The following is a 17,645-nucleotide window of genomic DNA, read 5'->3' on the forward strand; positions in this document are numbered from 1 at the left end:
ATTGGATTGTGTTTAGGGACCTTTGGGTCAAGGTCAAGGTCATTGTAACTAAAATGATAAACGGTTGAAACTGAATATCTTTGATTACCGTTCGCTTATTATAACTAAAAGTTGTCACTGTTCGTATATTTTAAATAGAAATAGTTATTACTGAGTCGTATCTTACTATCAATCACCTGGTTTGCGCCGTGTCTTGTTTTTAATGTTAATGCATTTTTAAGTTTAACTCATTTAAATTTATCTATTGATAAAAAATATTTGAAAAGCATTTGATTTGGGTACAGATAAAACTTATCAGCCTTTAATTTTTTTTTAATTTTATTTACTTTTTATCTATTTAGAAATTATTTTGTGTAAATCTCGTACTAAAGACTGATTTTCAACAAGAATCGAATTTTGAATGTTTTTTTTAGTATAAATTTGACCTTTTGACTGAGAGAACAATTAATCTATTATATTAATGAAGCCGTCTCATTATACTATACATAGTGTCATTAACCGAGGGCATTTTACAGAGACGTGTTCATACCGTTTTTGTTATATAGCGGATCCGTGGTCTTGTTGTAAGACACAGAGGATCGCCGGTTTGATTCCCCGCCGTGCGCCTACACGTACTTAACATCTTCTGTATGAACGTTTAACGGGGATATTGTGTGACTGTGCAGTGACATAGAAAATGTACACAGGTGTACATTAAATATCAAGAGTAGCTCTTACCAGGGTTACATTTTGTCTGGGCAGTCTGCCCGACATCCACACTGCTTGCGCCCGCGCCCCCTTCGCACTGAAATCGTCCAAAATTACTCTTTTTGTCAATATCGGCGTCAAAAGTAAGGAAATACGCTCAAAATACACAAAAAATACACCATATCCGACGATAAATTTGTTTTGGGAGAGTAAGACCCCACAACCCCTGTGCCAACCTTTTAATCCATTTCAATAATGTTTTTGAGGGAGGGGCAAATGTCAAAGGTTGTGCCCCTGATTTACGACCCCTTTAACGTCAACTCTGAATAATCAAACTTCACACGACTGCTCTACTGCCAGCCGCCATCTTTGACGGTTGAAAGGCTTCTAAATTATAGATTCAATATTTAAAACTCAAACTAGACTTTGGACTAAAACTTTGGACTGCGACACATTAGTAAAAACCGTTTTTACAACCCCGAGTCTGGGTCTGAGTCCACATTTGAGGCTACATGAATACGCCGGTCCCCGGATCCGCCCCTGTAGTAGTAATGGATTTCAATTGGACCGTCCGTCCATGGAAAGGTCCGTGAGTAAAGTAAACATACATACCCAAAGAGTGTGTTTCTAGAGGCCCTAAAAAGTTCTTTGGATATGGGCTATATTTGGTCTAAAATGTCACTAGGTCATAACTTGATAATACACCAGAAATCTGCACAATATTCAGGGAACTTGGACAGGTTGTCTGACTTTATGAAATCTAGGTTAATTTCTGGTATGGGTCATGTTGGAAAGAATGTCACTGTGTCAAAATATGCTTGCCAATGGCAATTAAAAAAATGTGAAAAACTACAGAAACAAGCTCATTAGCCAACAGTTTAAACATAAATCCCGTTTAATGACACAAGTTAAAACGCCAAAGACACAGAACACAAAAACAAAATATCACAAACAAAAACATGGAACAACAGCACAAGACTCAACAAACAGCATTTGAAACTCGGTCAAAATGCTCGTTTTTATGACTGTTTAGTCAACACGAGTTTGAATCGTCTTAGGTCAAAAAACATGGTATAAACCCACTCTGGAATGATGGGCAATTTTATATTTTTCGTCTTGTTTCTTGAATAGAATCAGATCCCAATAGATAATTAATTTAACAGAGCATATTCCTTATATTTTTTTCAAGTTTACCAACCTCAAAGTAAATATATATTCAAGTGTTTCTTTAAATAAAATTTGGTATTAGAATACTTGCGCCCTTGTTTAAACATGAATTTCGGTGTCAGAACTGGTACAAAACACATGCAATCTAATGTCATTCAAACCCAGCCAATTGTAAATTACATCTCCGAAAATAAAACAGCCATAACTCAACTGCGACGACCAAAACATTGACTTGTGATTTTCATGACGTTCACGGAAGATGTGTACTGTGTGACGATTCGGAAAGATATACCGCTTCGTGAGAGTACACGGGAGGACGCTGTTTACATTCGGAACTCCTCGGTCATTGTCCGACAACTATGATATGTCTATCCCGAAGTTTGCCGGAGATGGCCGAGTTGTTACGATTGGCATCCTGAATATACCGCTTTTTGCCAACGAATCATCGCGTATCATAGTGAGCGCTCGAACTCCTCGCAGATGAAGGTGAACTCAGTTTGGGTGGCTCAACAGAACGGACAAGATGTGCTGGTTGGTGACTTTGTCGATTCTCGTTTCTTTGTTGGTGTTTCTTGCTGGCACAGGTAAGAATATGTGTGGCTTAAATTTGAAAAAGACAAATCGCTTTGATCAAGCTTCGATATTTATAATTTTATAATTGAAGTGAGCATTCGTTTTTTGAAGAAGTCCAATCAGTTTCATCACGATTTGGTAAAATTATATAATTAAGAGAGCTTTGGTGACTTTCATTTTTATAAATTTGTTTTAAAATAATTAAGACTATGGCTTAAATGGTCAGCTATTGTCAAAAAGAAATCAAATAGGGGTTTTGAATTTAATAATAATACACAACATTTCATAATACAATTTATACAATTTAATATTTCATATAAAATAATTATAAATATAAATATATATAATGTTCTGGGGATGTGTAAGCGGTGTCTATAAAAGCTAAGTAAATCTTTTAGACGCTTAGATAAAACAGCAAAAAAACATCAAAGAAAATAAAATAGCTTTAGAACAAAAAAAAGATATTTTAACAAAACCATTTCCTTTGAAATTACGGGGCCGAAAAAAATCGGCGCGAGCTATCACAAATCATACAAGAAATTTAAAAATAGCGCAGGCAATATATTTCATTAATCCTCTAGGACGTTTTTTTCTTTAGATTGGCGTTGTTATCTATTGCCCTTGAATTAAGATAATATATATGTTTTTCGTTTCGTTTTTATGTTTGTTTTGTTTTTCACTATTTTCTTGTTAAAACACTCATGAATATTTTCATTTTACATTAAAACACAATCGCACTGAAATAAGAACTTAGAACGAGTTAATTCTCGTCTGTTTGCGGTAAAGCTTTATGTCGAATCAAACTAATTTAAGGAAGTTTGACGACAATGATAAAGGGAAAGGTTTTGAAGATCAAGCGTAAACAATGTTCGTTTTCGCTAAACCGAAGAACCGGACCTACAATGTTTTGGGCGAAGAAGGCATTTTCTCCGTAATTTCCTAACTGAACAATGTGTTGTTTTTTCGAGTTAACATGTTAGACTTTGACCATTTTATAATTATTGCGTTCTCTAAAATGGAAACACCCTGGTATAGGTCGGCTTGGAACAAAATGCGGGTTCTAAAAAAAAATAGAAAACAAGTTCTGCCTACCCTTTTTAGGCGATGCTATGGAAACAAAAAACTATTTTGCCAAAAGCAGATTCAACATTTAGATGTATTTTGCGATGAGTCAAATCACTGCATGCGCCAAAATGTCGTATTATTTTTAACACAATTGTACGAAGTCGAATGTTACCATATTTAGTTTTATGATAACTGTTCCTTTACTTTAGCTTTTACTGATTTATGGTGTAGACAATGTTTCTGCGTACCGCGAACAATCCTCTTGAGTCTTGAGTACTCCGACCTTAAATGCTCCCGGATCGTGCGTACCAATCGGGTTAGGGGAGGGGTGGGGGGGGAACCACATGATAGCTTTAACAACGGATATATATTTACGGTTTTTCGAAATGACCATAGCGGATTCAATTCTCAGCCATGAGGTCGTAGGCACCGACGGGCCTGGGAATTGATAGAGGATAGAGGAGGCGTAACTTAAGGACGCACCCTTTGACATGCGACTCTCACTCAAAAGCTTATGGTTATGGTTAAAATTGTTGGCAGGGGTGTTGGGGGTGCTCTCCCAATTTTTTATTTTTTTTAAACGATTTAAGTCCGAATCGGTGCGTATTGAACGTATTTTAATACTTTTTTCTCTGCGATATTGACATAAAAAATAACTTGGACGATTTAAGGGGGCTCACGCCGAGTGTGGTAGGGTCAAGCAAGTCAGAGTAATTTTAAAGGACTAGAAAGTGTGTTACGCTTAACTATACCATGACTTATTCGGCTAGTTGTTGTACATGGTCGTCATGTAATAGGCTTTCATGTAGTGTCCATAGCTATGTGGTAACGTTCGTAGCCTCTGAAGACAATAAACTGTGATACAATCGTAAGGGGTGGACATACCAGTACTCATGTCCTTGCAGGATAGCGTTCCTGGCGCGACTTTTGGCACCGAATTTTCAAACTCAAATTATTTTTCAATATTTTTTTCACATTTTGGCCTCGTAATTTTTAGTTTGGAATTTTAAGATTTTTTTTATCTAAAATAAAATGAATATCCGGTGCCAGTGGGTGCGAGACCCCTAAACACAGAACTTTTTATTTTATAATATTTTGGAAGAAATATTAAAATTCACCAAAATTAATAATTATCACGATAAAAATAAGATAAAAATGAAAAACCGTGCAATTGTTTTAGACACGGTTTTCGCGAAACTGTTTGTTCATCTACGCTCTTTAAGCTGGTTGGAGGTATGTGCCAATTCATTTTGTTTTATGTCTTAAAAATTGCAGATTTATTGGACAAGAGGTGAATAAACAGTCTAGGAAACATATCATCCACTAGCGGATTAATAAGGGTGTGGGGTTCTGAGGGAGGGGCCAATGTCAAAAGGTTATGCCAATTCAGTAACGCCCCCTCTAACGTTAATTCATGGACCGCCCCTGGATTTGTCCCAACAACAAAAAGCACCATCTCTGAGACACTGGCTGATACATTCATCTATGTAGTATATTTCATGATTGTCAGTGTTCTTGAAGGGGGGGGGGCGGCGGGATCGGGGGGGGGGGGGGGGGAATTGCCCAAAGCTGTGCACACCAGTGTCCAATCTTTAAACGTCGAATCCTGGATCCGCACCTGAATACGGGAATGTACGGTGGCATAAGGGTGGCATATGTGTTATCTTTTTATCTCGTTATAACGAATTATGTATCTCGTTAAAATGACATATTAGCCAATCAGAATCGAATATTAATTTTTTTTCGAACGTATCTTGGATCAGCCTTTTTTTCATCCATGTGTATGCGTTTTAACAAGTTACTAATTCGTTTGAACATGATACGTAAGTCGATGACTTGAAATACGGTTTTCGTTATAACGAGATATTTAGTCCTTTTAACAAGTTACTTAGTATTTTAAACGCGATATATAAGTTTAAACGGGATACGTCGTTTTATCCGTAAATTACACGTATGTCACCCCCATGCCACCATAGAAATGAGATATGGTATACATTACAGACCGGTGTCAAGCTACGCCACTGATTTTATGGTTTACCTGATACAAACATTTCGGAACTCTTTCTTAATGAAGGTGTCCCGTAATTGTAACATGAGTATGTGTGTCATGAGGTTGCTCGAACCGGATAAAACCGGTGGCTGATTTATTACCTTTCGACATTTCAAATGTATAACACCGCAAACTTTATTAGAGTTATATTAACGGTGTATGACGGATGCAAGTTGAAAGGCATAATTAATAGCATATACTGTCACCATTGTTGCCTTTCTAGGAAGAAATGATAAAATGTAATTTCATTCATAAGAACATTGCGGTTTTCTTGTTCATTTTGTTCGCCCAAGGCATCCGGTGTATAAAAAACAGCTGAACGCTTCATCCAGCTTGTGGCGAAATAATAAATTGTTAAGGAAAGAAAAGTTTCTTTGTAAAATACTATTTCTGAAACAGTCGAACCCCGTTGGCTCGAACTCGGAAAACTCGAGCCAAGCGGGAATGCTTTCGTTCAGTATAAAGAAATCGGTCCTTCATTCAGTTCGAGCCAACGAGGAATTCGAGCAAAGCCAGAGATTCTGCCGTTTTGGGGACATGCCCTCACCTGATGTTTGTGTGTCGTATAAATTAAACATTCGGAACACCTCGACCATTTTCCATCGACAACAACCTCGGATGTATGCCGGTACATCGATAGAAGTAGTTCGTAAAATTTTGAATGAGTATTAATACATTGTAGTGTTTTAACGTGTTTTTGTATCACTTAGTTTCAATTAATAGCAAGTAAATTGTTTTATTGCATAAATACTTAAGATTCCGAAGAGTAGAGTCATTAAAGTTAACTTGTAAATTGAAATGACTACGCGATCTACTTGCAGCGTAGTAAAGATTTCTGACATTGTAAACAGTCCGTTTACATCCGAGGTTGTGTAAGATGGAAAATGGCCGAGGTGTTCCGAATAATATGTTTAAATGCAACAGTCGTTATCATCTTTTTTTCTCGATTTTTCGGGATTTGGCCGAGCCCCACATGGCCCTAATACTCAACGTCATCTGGTGGGTAGGATTTGAACCTTCAGATAGATACAAAAACATGCTGTTGTTGTTGTTTTTGTTGTAATTGTTGTTGTTGCTGACTTTTAGTATACGTAAGTGCATAATGGTATATTGTATGTATATTTTATTTACTATAGTTACATTATCGAAACGTTCGCTTGGACACTTATAAGAGGGTAGTTGGTCGTTGCGCGATCTCTTTCATGCGTCGGTCAAGATTATTATTTATGCTATGCATGTAGCCTTTTACAGTTTTGTCTTATTTTTGGGTGACCTTTTTCAGCCAACGGGCTCGAGTGCTACGTGTGTGACAGCAATGTGTCGCCCTCATGTGGGGAAACGTTTACCGCCGAAGCCGACGAACGAAGCAAAATGCTTACGGAATGTCAAGGCGAGAAAAACGCCTGTTTCAAAAGGCTGAACAAAGACACGCTCAAACGTAAGTTAAATTTAGTTAAACATACATATGATTGCATGTAGGCCCCACGTCCCCTCTACAGAATTTCAAGGTCAAGGTTATATATAAAAAGAAAGGAATTGATTCAACATACCTATAACTGTGACCTTGACCTTTACGTTAAATAGCACTATGTATAGACAAGAAGCGGTTTGCCTTTTTAAACAAACTCTGATCAAGGTCACAGTAAGAGGTTAAATGTCAGAATACCGTTGTTTACACACTCTTTATAACGATTTATCGTCAACTAAATTTGTACAAACATTCGCCATATGTACGTGCGTAGATGTAGTCGTCATGACAAACGTTCATGGATAAAGGTCAAAAGGTCAAGGCCATATTGAGCGATTAAAAGTTAAAATGGCTTTGCAAAGGTTTGCCACACAAAGTAAGAATGGTCGTTCTAGGTCAAGGTCACTATTTTGGTTCAAGATTAAACTATATCTTAAAGAGTATATTTGAAATGCAACTGTAATTATGAATGTGTCTTCACGGAGTTATTGTCCCTTGCATCTAGATATTTTGTCAATAACTCTGTAAGGTTTGACCTCGGAATTTAAATATTCTGGTATACATGCATTTAAACACCATATAATACAGGTCAAGTTCAACTTACAAACCACTACTTTTAAAGATTAAGGTCTTCTTTTCAAAATAGAATTCGAATGATAACTTAAGACAGGTACAAATGATGTCAATGTTTTTCGGCCCAATTCCCCTCGTGAAAATGTATATATATTACCATGGGTTTGTTGAATTAATGGTTTGAAAACATTAACAACGTAAGTTTTATTCTCCTTTTTTGCGAAAACGACGCTATTTTTCCCCTATCATAGGGCCCCGCCAAAATTCCCTTAAAAGTGGTAAAAAACACTGGATGACATAGACATAAATAGATTTTGATACAGGGGTTTGACACTATACAATACAGGCCAAGTGCGAATTTAGTTACAAATAACCAATGTTTGACGGAGTAATGGCCCTTTTCAAAATCTTATACAAAAAACAATCATTGAAATTGTCAACAGATTTAAATAATAGTTGATACATGTGTTTACTATTAGTATGATGTTAAAACCATAAAAATTAATACAGGTTAAATTCGACTTACAACCCCTTTATCTTATAGAGAGTTATAGCCCCTTATAGAGAGTTATAGCCCCTTCTCAACTTACAAATTGCGAATGAAATAATGAAGGTAACACAAGGCAGCTTAAATTGACCTTGCTACATTTTTGCAGAACAATTAATGGTTACTCGCGGCTGTTGGTCGACTTCCGAAAACGACAGTTTGGAGGCATCTTTCTTCGAGTGCTCTGACATGATGAAGGCAGGGACTTCATGTTTTTGCAAGACAAGCCGATGCAACGACGCCGCGAGTGCCACACTCTTACTTCCGTTAGCGGTTCTGGGAGTCGTCGTCCGGTTGCTGGTTTTATGATAAAAGACTTAGTATTTATAGTGAATGTCTATAATAGTAATTCTTAGATAGATTTTAGTTAGACAAGATTCGCATCATCCATTTCTGTTCGTAGACGAGTCGCGTGATATCAGTAGTATAAAATTGGTCGAAATGAGTCGATGCATTTGACTTAACCTAAATGTTTCAACGGTGGATTTGTTTTAGCTGGGTAATTTAATTACTTTTGCATAGGCGCTTGCAAGTCGAGTATGATATTAATAACAAAACTCGTACTCATGTATGTAAATATAAGATGCCATTTGACCCAACATTATTTTGATATGTTGTGATTATAAAAAAAATAAACAAATAGAAATATTTTGGCCTTATAATATAGACCAAATCCCTGCCGATTAACGTTGATAGAAGGCCTCAAATACAAGCTGGAATAACTTAATACATCGGTCACTTGTATGCGCAAATAATTTCAACAAACGTTACCGTTAAATGATACCCCAATTATGTATGGTCACCAACATTGGAGTAAATCTTACATGTAGACTAGTTTCTCTCGTAACTTAGGGTAGGGTACCAGTCTACCTTAAATATCCATTCGGATAAAAAAATGGCCGAGGTGTTCCGAATGCTTAAATACCCGAGTCCCTACCTGCTATTTCCCGTACAAGTTCCGTATTTACCACACGTCAATATAACCTGCTTTTAATAAACAGCGTAAACAGATTTAAGAAAAATATTTGCTAGTGCTAAAATCATTCTGTGCTAAATTGATTTCTTATAATGTTTTTCAGCATTTGTGATGTGCCGAGCAAACAGCTTTCAAATCTATAATTTTTAGTTAATTTTAATTTTTATAATCATTCAGTTTTCTTAAATTCGCATTTTCTTCGTTTTCTCTTACAAACTGTACGTTTAGTCCAGGTATTAACTTCAGTAATTTTGAAACAATAAAAAAACTTTTCTTATTTTGATATAAATATGCAATAAAAATCTATTTTTATTTCAATTGAAAGAAATTTACGATTCAAATCTATTTTCATTTGCAATTGATATTTACAGATTTAAACGTTCAGGGCAATTGGATTATCTTAAGGACGTGTCATCTATTCGCAATAAAGATAAAGCATAATAAATAAAAATAAAACAAGTTTATTTTTAGTTCTAATTTCAGCTTATAAAAATCACGATAAAAAGATCGAAACCTGTTTCTGCATAGATACAATTTATGAATGAAAAACTATTTAACCGTTTTAACCCCCAGTCTATAAAATACAGTCTTTTCATCGAAATATGGTTTAAACGTGTGTGCATAGACAAACATATAAATTGCTGACAAAGCATTTAAAATTAAAAAGAAACAGTACCAGTATAATTACATAATATACACTTTTGAACATCTCATTAAAATTAACCGATAAAAGAAGTAATGTCCGTATAAATATCGGGGGAATTTATTCAACAAACGTTCGACGAAATATCTTGAGATTAAATACATGTAATGAGAAGAGCAAATATAATGTAAATTTTAACTTGTAATTAGCCGAACAATTTGTCAATCGTAACAACTCGGCCATTTCCGGCAAGCTTCGGGATGGATGTTTGATAGCGGCAGAGGTGTTCCGATTGGCGATTTGTTTAAAAAAAAAAGCGATCGAACTGTTTATAAGATGGTCCCGATATCTCCCAGAGAGGTTTTTGTCCGTCAATATGTTCAAGCCATAAAGGTGTCAACTCCAATCGTAACAACTCGGCCATCTCCGGCAAGCTTCGTCATGTCGGATATTGGCGGAGATGTTCCGATTGGTGTCAACTTGTCAAGACTGTAAATTAACATCAAGAGATCTTAAGAACAAAGGTAAATGAAAACAGCTGCACTTAAACAATCGAGAATGCGAGACAATGCTGCAATATATCATGCCAGTAAAGACGGAAAAAACATGTTACGTAAGGATGATGATGAGACTCTACCTAGTTACACTGCGTGCACGTTTGGCACACATAATGTCTTATTTAAAGCTGCACTCTCACAGATTTAACGTTTTGGCAACCTTCTTATATTTTGCCTTTGAACGAGCGAATTTATGCGAAAATGCATATAAACCAGTCAAAAAAGATTGCTAACAAAAATAGATCGTAGATTTTTATACATAAGTTCAAATAATGATGTTTTATGCATTTTTCTTAAACCGTTAGTAACGCTTTTCGTCATAAAACATGAATTTTCGAAAGGAAATATGAAAATCTGAGATCTGATTTTTTGTCAGCAGTCCTTTATCACTGGTTTGCAGATATTAACGCAAAAAAATGCCCATTCCAAGACAATAAAATTAAAAAAAGTTGTAAGAACGGTAAATCTGTGAAAGTGCAGCTTTAAATTGAAGAAAAGTAGATATTTAAAAGGAAATGATGAATGCAACCTGTTAGAAAGAAAAAAAAATCAACAAAGAAAATACTTGTTGAAACAAGAAATGCTGACCAACAATTATTCGTATATCATTCATGACAGAGACGTTTCCGCCTTTCATTAACAGCTTCTGTAAGCTTCATTACTCACTTTTGTGGTAATAATATGCGAAGTGTTAACTGTGTTATTGTATGACACAACACTTTGTAGACTTAATTAAAACTTTGGTTGTTATTTTGTGACTTAAATATACTTATACAATATCTTTGCAAGACAATTCATACACGTTTCATGTTCACCTAAGCGTTAATTTCTTCTTCCGTTGAACACCACCACAACCAGCGCCGCCAACGTCACCGGAAGTAGCCAACCGGAAGTGGCGACTGGAAGTTGTCCGTTGCACTCATCTCCCTCGCAGTAACAGACGTCTCCTATCTTCATGATATCCTGACACTCCTTCTTTTCGGCTGCCTCGAAACACCCACGCTCTATGGAGACTTGATCTGAATTTGTTAGACATTTGATTTGAAAATGACGACTTAACTCGCGATAAATCCAACCCACAAATAAGCAAGTTATCTGATATCTTTATTTACCATAATGTAACATGTTTATTCCTGAAAACCCTATATAATGTTGGTATCTTTTTAAAGCACTAGCGGATTCAGGAAGGGTGGGGGGGGGGGGGGGGGCACTCGAAATTGTCCATGTTTATTCTTTATGTCAATATTGGAGAAAAGTTATGAAAACACTCAAAATGCACCATTTCGAACTAGAAATTGTTAAACTATTCTTAGACGAGTACCCCGAACCCCCTGTCAGAATTTTAAACCATCTTAATTCCGTTTCTGAGGGAGAGACGAATGTCAAATGGTTGTGCCCCTAAGTTATGTCCCCTCAAACATCAATTCCTGGACCCGCCCCTGGAAAGGTATTCATTCGCTGAATACTTAAATCATTTAGTCACATGTAAAACAAATAAGCGGAACTCCATTATTCATAAAGTTATTAAGCTTAGTACATATGTGTTCTTTAGTTCAACTGAAGTCGGGCATAAATGTTTTGCATCTTTGGTGGCTAAAAACGCCTTTGTTATATTTTGTCGGTAAAAGTTTTACCTTTTCTATTTCGGCATACAAAACTCTTTCAAATGACACCAATACTATATATTTACACCTCAACTTCCATTTCTTAAATGAACGTCATTTCGGCAATTGCGTTCATCAATCGATGAACGCAACATCTTCGGATATGTTCGGATCGTAATTCACATTCGGAACTCCTCGGCCATTTTTTTTCAAAAACAACCTCGGATGTATGCCGGTACATCTGTCGAAGTAGTCCGTATTTTTTTGAATAAAAGCATTAATTAAATGTAGTGTTTAAGTGTTGTATTCATTGCTCTCAGTTTAAATTGATTGCCAGTGAAGCGTATTATTGCAAACATAATTACGATTCCTAAGAATTAAGTCATAATTTTTAACTACTAAATAAGATTACTACGCGATCTATTTGCAGCGGACTTAAACATACCACTTTTTAAGTATGTAAACCGTCCATATACATCCGAGGTTGTTTTTGAAAAAATGGCCGAGGAGTTCCGAATGCGTAATTCATTGCATAACAATATACATGAAAGCTATTGATCTTGTTATTGGTTGTATTGTGTCTGCAGGTCCCGTAAAATATAGCTCAACATTTTTAAAAGTGATAGTTTATTATATTTTAAATATATTGGTACCAGAAGTGTTTCAATTTTACGTTTTAAAGTGATTTCAAGTGGTTGATCTTTTCTCGCGTTATTGTGACGTCATTTGAAAAAAAAAATGTTTCCGGTTATAGTCGGGTCGTTCTATTTACAGAATGAGTAAGAACGGATTACTGAAAGGTTTTCTTAAATGAAATGAAGTATTTTTTTAACAATTCTTGGATGAAATAATGAACTATTGGTGTAAATATAAGGAATGAATTGCGGGGTTGATGTCATTATCAGGATATGAACGCAATTGGGTTGGTCAATGTGTGTGGAGTCCTTCGGGGATATGAACGGAATTGGGTTGATCAAAGTACGCGTGGAGTCCTTCGGACTCCACACACATTGACCAACCCAATTGCGTTCATATCCTGATAATGACATCAACCCCGCAATTCATTCCTTAAATGGCATCCAAAATTCATATACGTGTATGTGTATGCCGGATTCCTTATAGCTTCGCTCTCACAGATAAAACGTTTTGATAACTTTTTTATTTTTGTCTTGTGACGAGCCAGTTTTACAAAATGCATGGAAACCAATGATTTAAGACTGCTGACAAAAGATCAGATCGCAGGTTTTAATAGTTATGATAACACAATTGATGTTTCATGCATTTTTCTTAAAGCGTTAGTAACGGTTTTAGCCTCATTTACTTTCGAACGTAAATATGAACAACTGTGATCTGATCTTTTGTCAGCAGTCTTATATCACTGATTTTCGGATATTTACGCAAAAACTGGCTCATTCAAAGACAAAAAAAAAAAGAAAAGAAAAAAAGGTCAAAACTGTAAGTCTGTGCGAGTGCAGCTTAAGTATTAAATCTGAAGTTTACATGGAATTCAACATTATAGATGCTATACCTTAAATTTACTAACTCTAGCCATTACTTTGGAAGGCTGTAAGGTTTGTCGAACTGAACCTAATGCCAAGAAAGTAAATTAAAGTTGGTGTCAATGTCACCAAGCGTGATGGAATACCGTTTATTACACTGCATTTGATATAACAGTGGCCTCTCGCTATTATAGTGTAAATTACATTTTTATGCTACGTCCGTTCGTATTACAAACAAAAACATCAGCAACATATTTTGTTTGGCATATGAGTGACTACATGAACTTTACAACAATTAAGCCAATTTAAGTAATAGTAAGATGACATGAAGTAAAATCTTAATGATTAAGAATGAGCAGAGTGAGCGTAGCGACTTAAGATACGACTTTATTTGCTGGCACATTTTAATGCAAAAACTGACAAGGGGTGTGTACCGGATGAGTGGGAGTATAGGCAGACCTTTAATCAACCGCGAAACATGAAACACTTAATGCCTTTAAGCCTAGTGCATAATGATTGCCTATGTGCAATTTCCTTAGCTGAAAATGTAGGATGTATTCTAATTCAAAATTCGCTCCGCTCACTCCGCCTTTTCTTAATCATTAAGATTTTACTTCACGTCATCTAACTGTTACATGTAAGCGGAAATAAGCAACGTACTTTTGTGCGTGTCTTCAGTGGTGGACTTCCGGCAGACTGTATCATTTGAACCGCAAGGCACAAGGAAGTCTCCAGCTTTCTCTGCGTTGAAAGGATCCCCACACTCCTTATTTAATAGGCTGTTACAGGAGTAGCACTTGATAGCATCGCCTGCAATATAAATGTTGTACCATGTTAAGAAATGATTAAAGGTTGTTTGTACATGGTTTGGATTTTAGTGGTCTACATTTTCTCGTGTAAACGACCTTAAACGACCAGCCACTGTGAATACCTTCGCTTTTCACGCTTTAAATCAATAACCGCTAACTGCTGATTTACTAAAACTAGAAAAAAGAGAAGTATTGCCTTCTCATTGGACAAAAGGAAATGTTGACAACCAAAGACTGTTCGCTTTATTTGTATCTATATATTTACTCCCGTGTCGGAACTGTTAGATGAACGTGGTTAACAGTGATAACTTTCCCGTGCAATTGACACCACGCCTAATGCGATATGGCTACGCATTCAGTGTCGCGTGACCCCTTAGTAAGCCACTCCCGACAAGTACGCAGAAGCAGACGAATAAGCCTCATTTTTGCATCGAAAGCCTAAATATAGAAGCGATCATTAACTTTTGTTGCAGGCCGAACTAGTAAACCTGCTGGGTTTGACCAGACATAACTAGGCAAAGCTCCGAGTTGAATCTAGCCGAATTGGCCAACGGGCCGAGTTTGACCAGACCAGACATAACTTTAGGCAATGCTCCGAGATGAACCTGGCCGAACAAGCGGGCCGAGTTTGACTATAGAAGTCTAGGCAATGCTCCGAGTTGAATCTGGCCGAACTGGACAACAGGCCTAGTTTGACCATAGATAATAAGGCAACGGACCAAGTCTAAATTAGGCACACACCGTACTACACATGAACCTTAGTTTTGTATAATAACTAATAACTTGATGGGCTTATCAGTGAATTATTTACCAATCAGGTTTACGTAGTCAGTTATGTAAGATAACTATGGTTTTTCTGAAGCACATCAACACAATTTGTGCCTATTTATCTTTTGCATATCCAGAAATGCATTTAACATATTTTATGTTGACGCTGAAAAATCATTTTGCATATTCGTCAAAGACATATGGCTTTCAGCATGTTCAGCAGATCAAAGCGCTTGTCAGCCATGTTATGTGATATTGACCAGTTATAATATATATACATAGCTGTTGTGTATAGCTAAGCAAAAACATAGCATTACCGCAGAAGCAAACCCGTATCTGAAACCGTGTGGCCTATTCTTTTTTGATGACAATAAAATACAGCATTCAAGAACACAAATCAACAAAGACATCGATAAGTGTGCCGCATTCAAAAAAGAAACTGTGCTCCTAAATTTTAAAGTGATATCAAGCATCATGTCTGTACTTTTCAGTGTGTGTTTTTTCGCAATAAAACAGTGAAATGCTGTTAATTTTAACATAAAGTCACTCGTGCATGCTTAAAATTCGGATACAAATCATGAAAAAAAATGAAATGACGTCTATTGACAATTAACGTTTCTTAACGCATTTTAAATGCGAACACATCAATATTTTGAAAGATAAAAAATACAAATAAACGAAAAACCAACGCGCACATTTTTTTTCTTACAACAATGTATTCACCTGTAAAAAATGACAAAAGCTCAAGTTTTTACCTTACGCACATGGCTACAGATGTTGTTTGATTGTACATGTATAAAGCTTTACCTTTTAACACCATCTTAAACTCACCTTGTCGAATCAATATCTGTACCATTACCACCGCGGCCAAAATTGAGATACAATTAACCTTAAACATTTTCGTTAATTCCTGTAAAAATGTATGTAGCAAAAGAAGTCGGAGAGATCGAAGTTAACACAGTTTGCAGCACAACCGTAGACAGCTAGAGGTCACCTTTAAATGATGTTACCACTAGAGCGACAACAACTGATTCTGACGCAGTCGAGTGTACCAATTATAAATATTGGATACGAACAAAATGGCAAATAATAGTATGCACTAATGGTCCCTCGAGATCTCGATCTGTATTAAACTAGACAGAGCATGCATAAATAAACTACTATCTACAAATTATGGTTAAGATCTGGAGTAGGATTGAATTGGTCCCAGTTTAGATTTACGATTTTATTAGCCTTAAAGGGACTAGACACCAGATGGTCCCAAAATCGGCAAACACAGTATTTTCTCAAAAAAGCCTAGAATTGTCAATACGAGCTAGTATGAGGCCGATAGTACATCATTTTACATGATTAAAAGAACAATTCGTCGCTGTTTCAGCTCTGTTTACCCGTTTAAAAATAGCGCATATTATGGTTTCCAAGTTTATTGTGTGTATTTTAAGAATATGAAAGTCACGTAATTAGTACTGACACATATACCGACGCTATTTTTAAATCAACCGGGATTTACGTGGTAGACAAACCCAGTAAATTTCGAACTGGAAATATACGAAAAAACTGCGAACAATACATGTGTCGTAAGCGATGTGATACATCAGTAAATAAGAATCAATGAATTGGACACAACGATATCAATTTAATGTAAGTTTTTGACATTTTTTCTTGCAATTGTATCTTCTGGTGTCTGATCCCTTTAACGAATGTCGTCAAATCGACATTGGAGTATATGGCCTTGTTTTTCACAGACATTGTTAGGTCGACATTGGAGTATATGGCCTTGTCTTTCACAGACATTGTTAGGTCGACATTGGAGTATATGGCCTTGTTTTTCACAGGCATTGTTAGGTCGACATTGGAGTATATGGCCTTGTTTTTCACAGACATTGTTAGGTCGACATTGGAGTATATGGCCTTTTCTTAAAACACTGTAAAATCGACATAATATTATACAGACCAAGTTCAATCGACATTGTAATAGATGTCCTTGTTTTAACATCGACATTGGAATACATGACCATGTATATGGCTTTGTTTTAAAAGACGCTGTTAAATCGACATTTGAATATATGGCCGTGTTTTTGAATCGACCTTGTTTTATCAGACAATGTTAAATCAACATTGGAATACATGCTCTTGTTTTAACAGACAATGTTAAATCGACATTGGAGTATATGGCCTTGTTATAACAGACAATGTTAAATCGACATTGGAATATATGACCTTGTTTTATCAGACAATTTTAATCAACATTGGAATCCATGCCCTTGTTTTAACAGACAATGTTATATCAACACTTGGATACATGCCCTTGTTTTAACAGACAATGCTAAATCAACATTTGGATACATGCCCTTGTTTTATCAGACAATGTTAAATCAACATTAGGATACTTGCCCTTGTTTTATCAGACAATGTTAAATCAACATTAGGATACTTGCCCTTGTTTTATCAGACAATGTTAAATCAACATTAGGATACATGCCCTTGTTTTATCAGACAATGTTAAATCAACATTTGGATACATGCCCTTGTTTTATCAGACAATGTTAAATCAACATTAGGATACTTGCCCTTGTTTTAAAGCTGCACTCTCACAAAATGAACGTTTTGACAACTTTTTTATTTTTTGTCTTCGAACTAGCCAATTTTTGCGAAAATC

At 36.1% G+C, this 17,645-nt stretch overlaps 2 protein-coding genes across 2 annotated transcripts; one reads left to right on the forward strand and one right to left on the reverse strand.

The window, feature by feature from the left end:
• The first annotated feature begins 2,311 nt into the window (after positions 1–2,311).
• Positions 2,312–8,761, forward strand: LOC128240876 (uncharacterized). Its single transcript, XM_052957851.1, has 3 exons — positions 2,312–2,438; positions 6,825–6,980; positions 8,240–8,761. The coding sequence occupies exons 1-3, from the start codon at positions 2,378–2,380 to the stop codon at positions 8,437–8,439; spliced, it is 417 nt and encodes a 138-aa protein (XP_052813811.1). The 5' UTR covers positions 2,312–2,377; the 3' UTR covers positions 8,440–8,761.
• A 790-nt stretch (positions 8,762–9,551) lies between these two features.
• On the reverse strand, positions 9,552–16,086 carry LOC128233388 (uncharacterized). Its single transcript, XM_052947044.1, has 3 exons — positions 15,818–16,086; positions 14,070–14,219; positions 9,552–11,325 (listed from the first exon to the last, which is right to left on the reverse strand). Exons 1-3 carry the CDS (start codon positions 15,882–15,884, stop codon positions 11,129–11,131), a joined length of 414 nt encoding a protein of 137 aa, XP_052803004.1. The 5' UTR covers positions 15,885–16,086; the 3' UTR covers positions 9,552–11,128.
• Between the last annotated feature and the right edge of the window lie 1,559 nt (positions 16,087–17,645).

Source organism: Mya arenaria, chromosome 1, assembly GCF_026914265.1.
Source record: "Mya arenaria isolate MELC-2E11 chromosome 1, ASM2691426v1".
NCBI classification, from domain to species: domain Eukaryota; kingdom Metazoa; phylum Mollusca; class Bivalvia; order Myida; family Myidae; genus Mya; species Mya arenaria.

Coding starts and splice junctions, on each gene's coding strand:
- LOC128233388 (XM_052947044.1), bottom strand. CDS start 15,884: ATGTTTAAGGTTAATTGTATCTCAATTTTGGCCGCGGTGGTAATGGTA. Junction 14,220..15,817: donor ACAGATATTGATTCGACAAG/GTGAGTTTAAGA, acceptor TTTATATTGCAG/GCGATGCTATCAAGTGCTAC. Junction 11,326..14,069: donor CACTGAAGACACGCACAAAA/GTACGTTGCTTA, acceptor TAACAAATTCAG/ATCAAGTCTCCATAGAGCGT.
- LOC128240876 (XM_052957851.1), top strand. CDS start 2,378: ATGTGCTGGTTGGTGACTTTGTCGATTCTCGTTTCTTTGTTGGTGTTT. Junction 2,439..6,824: donor GGTGTTTCTTGCTGGCACAG/GTAAGAATATGT, acceptor GACCTTTTTCAG/CCAACGGGCTCGAGTGCTAC. Junction 6,981..8,239: donor GAACAAAGACACGCTCAAAC/GTAAGTTAAATT, acceptor ACATTTTTGCAG/AACAATTAATGGTTACTCGC.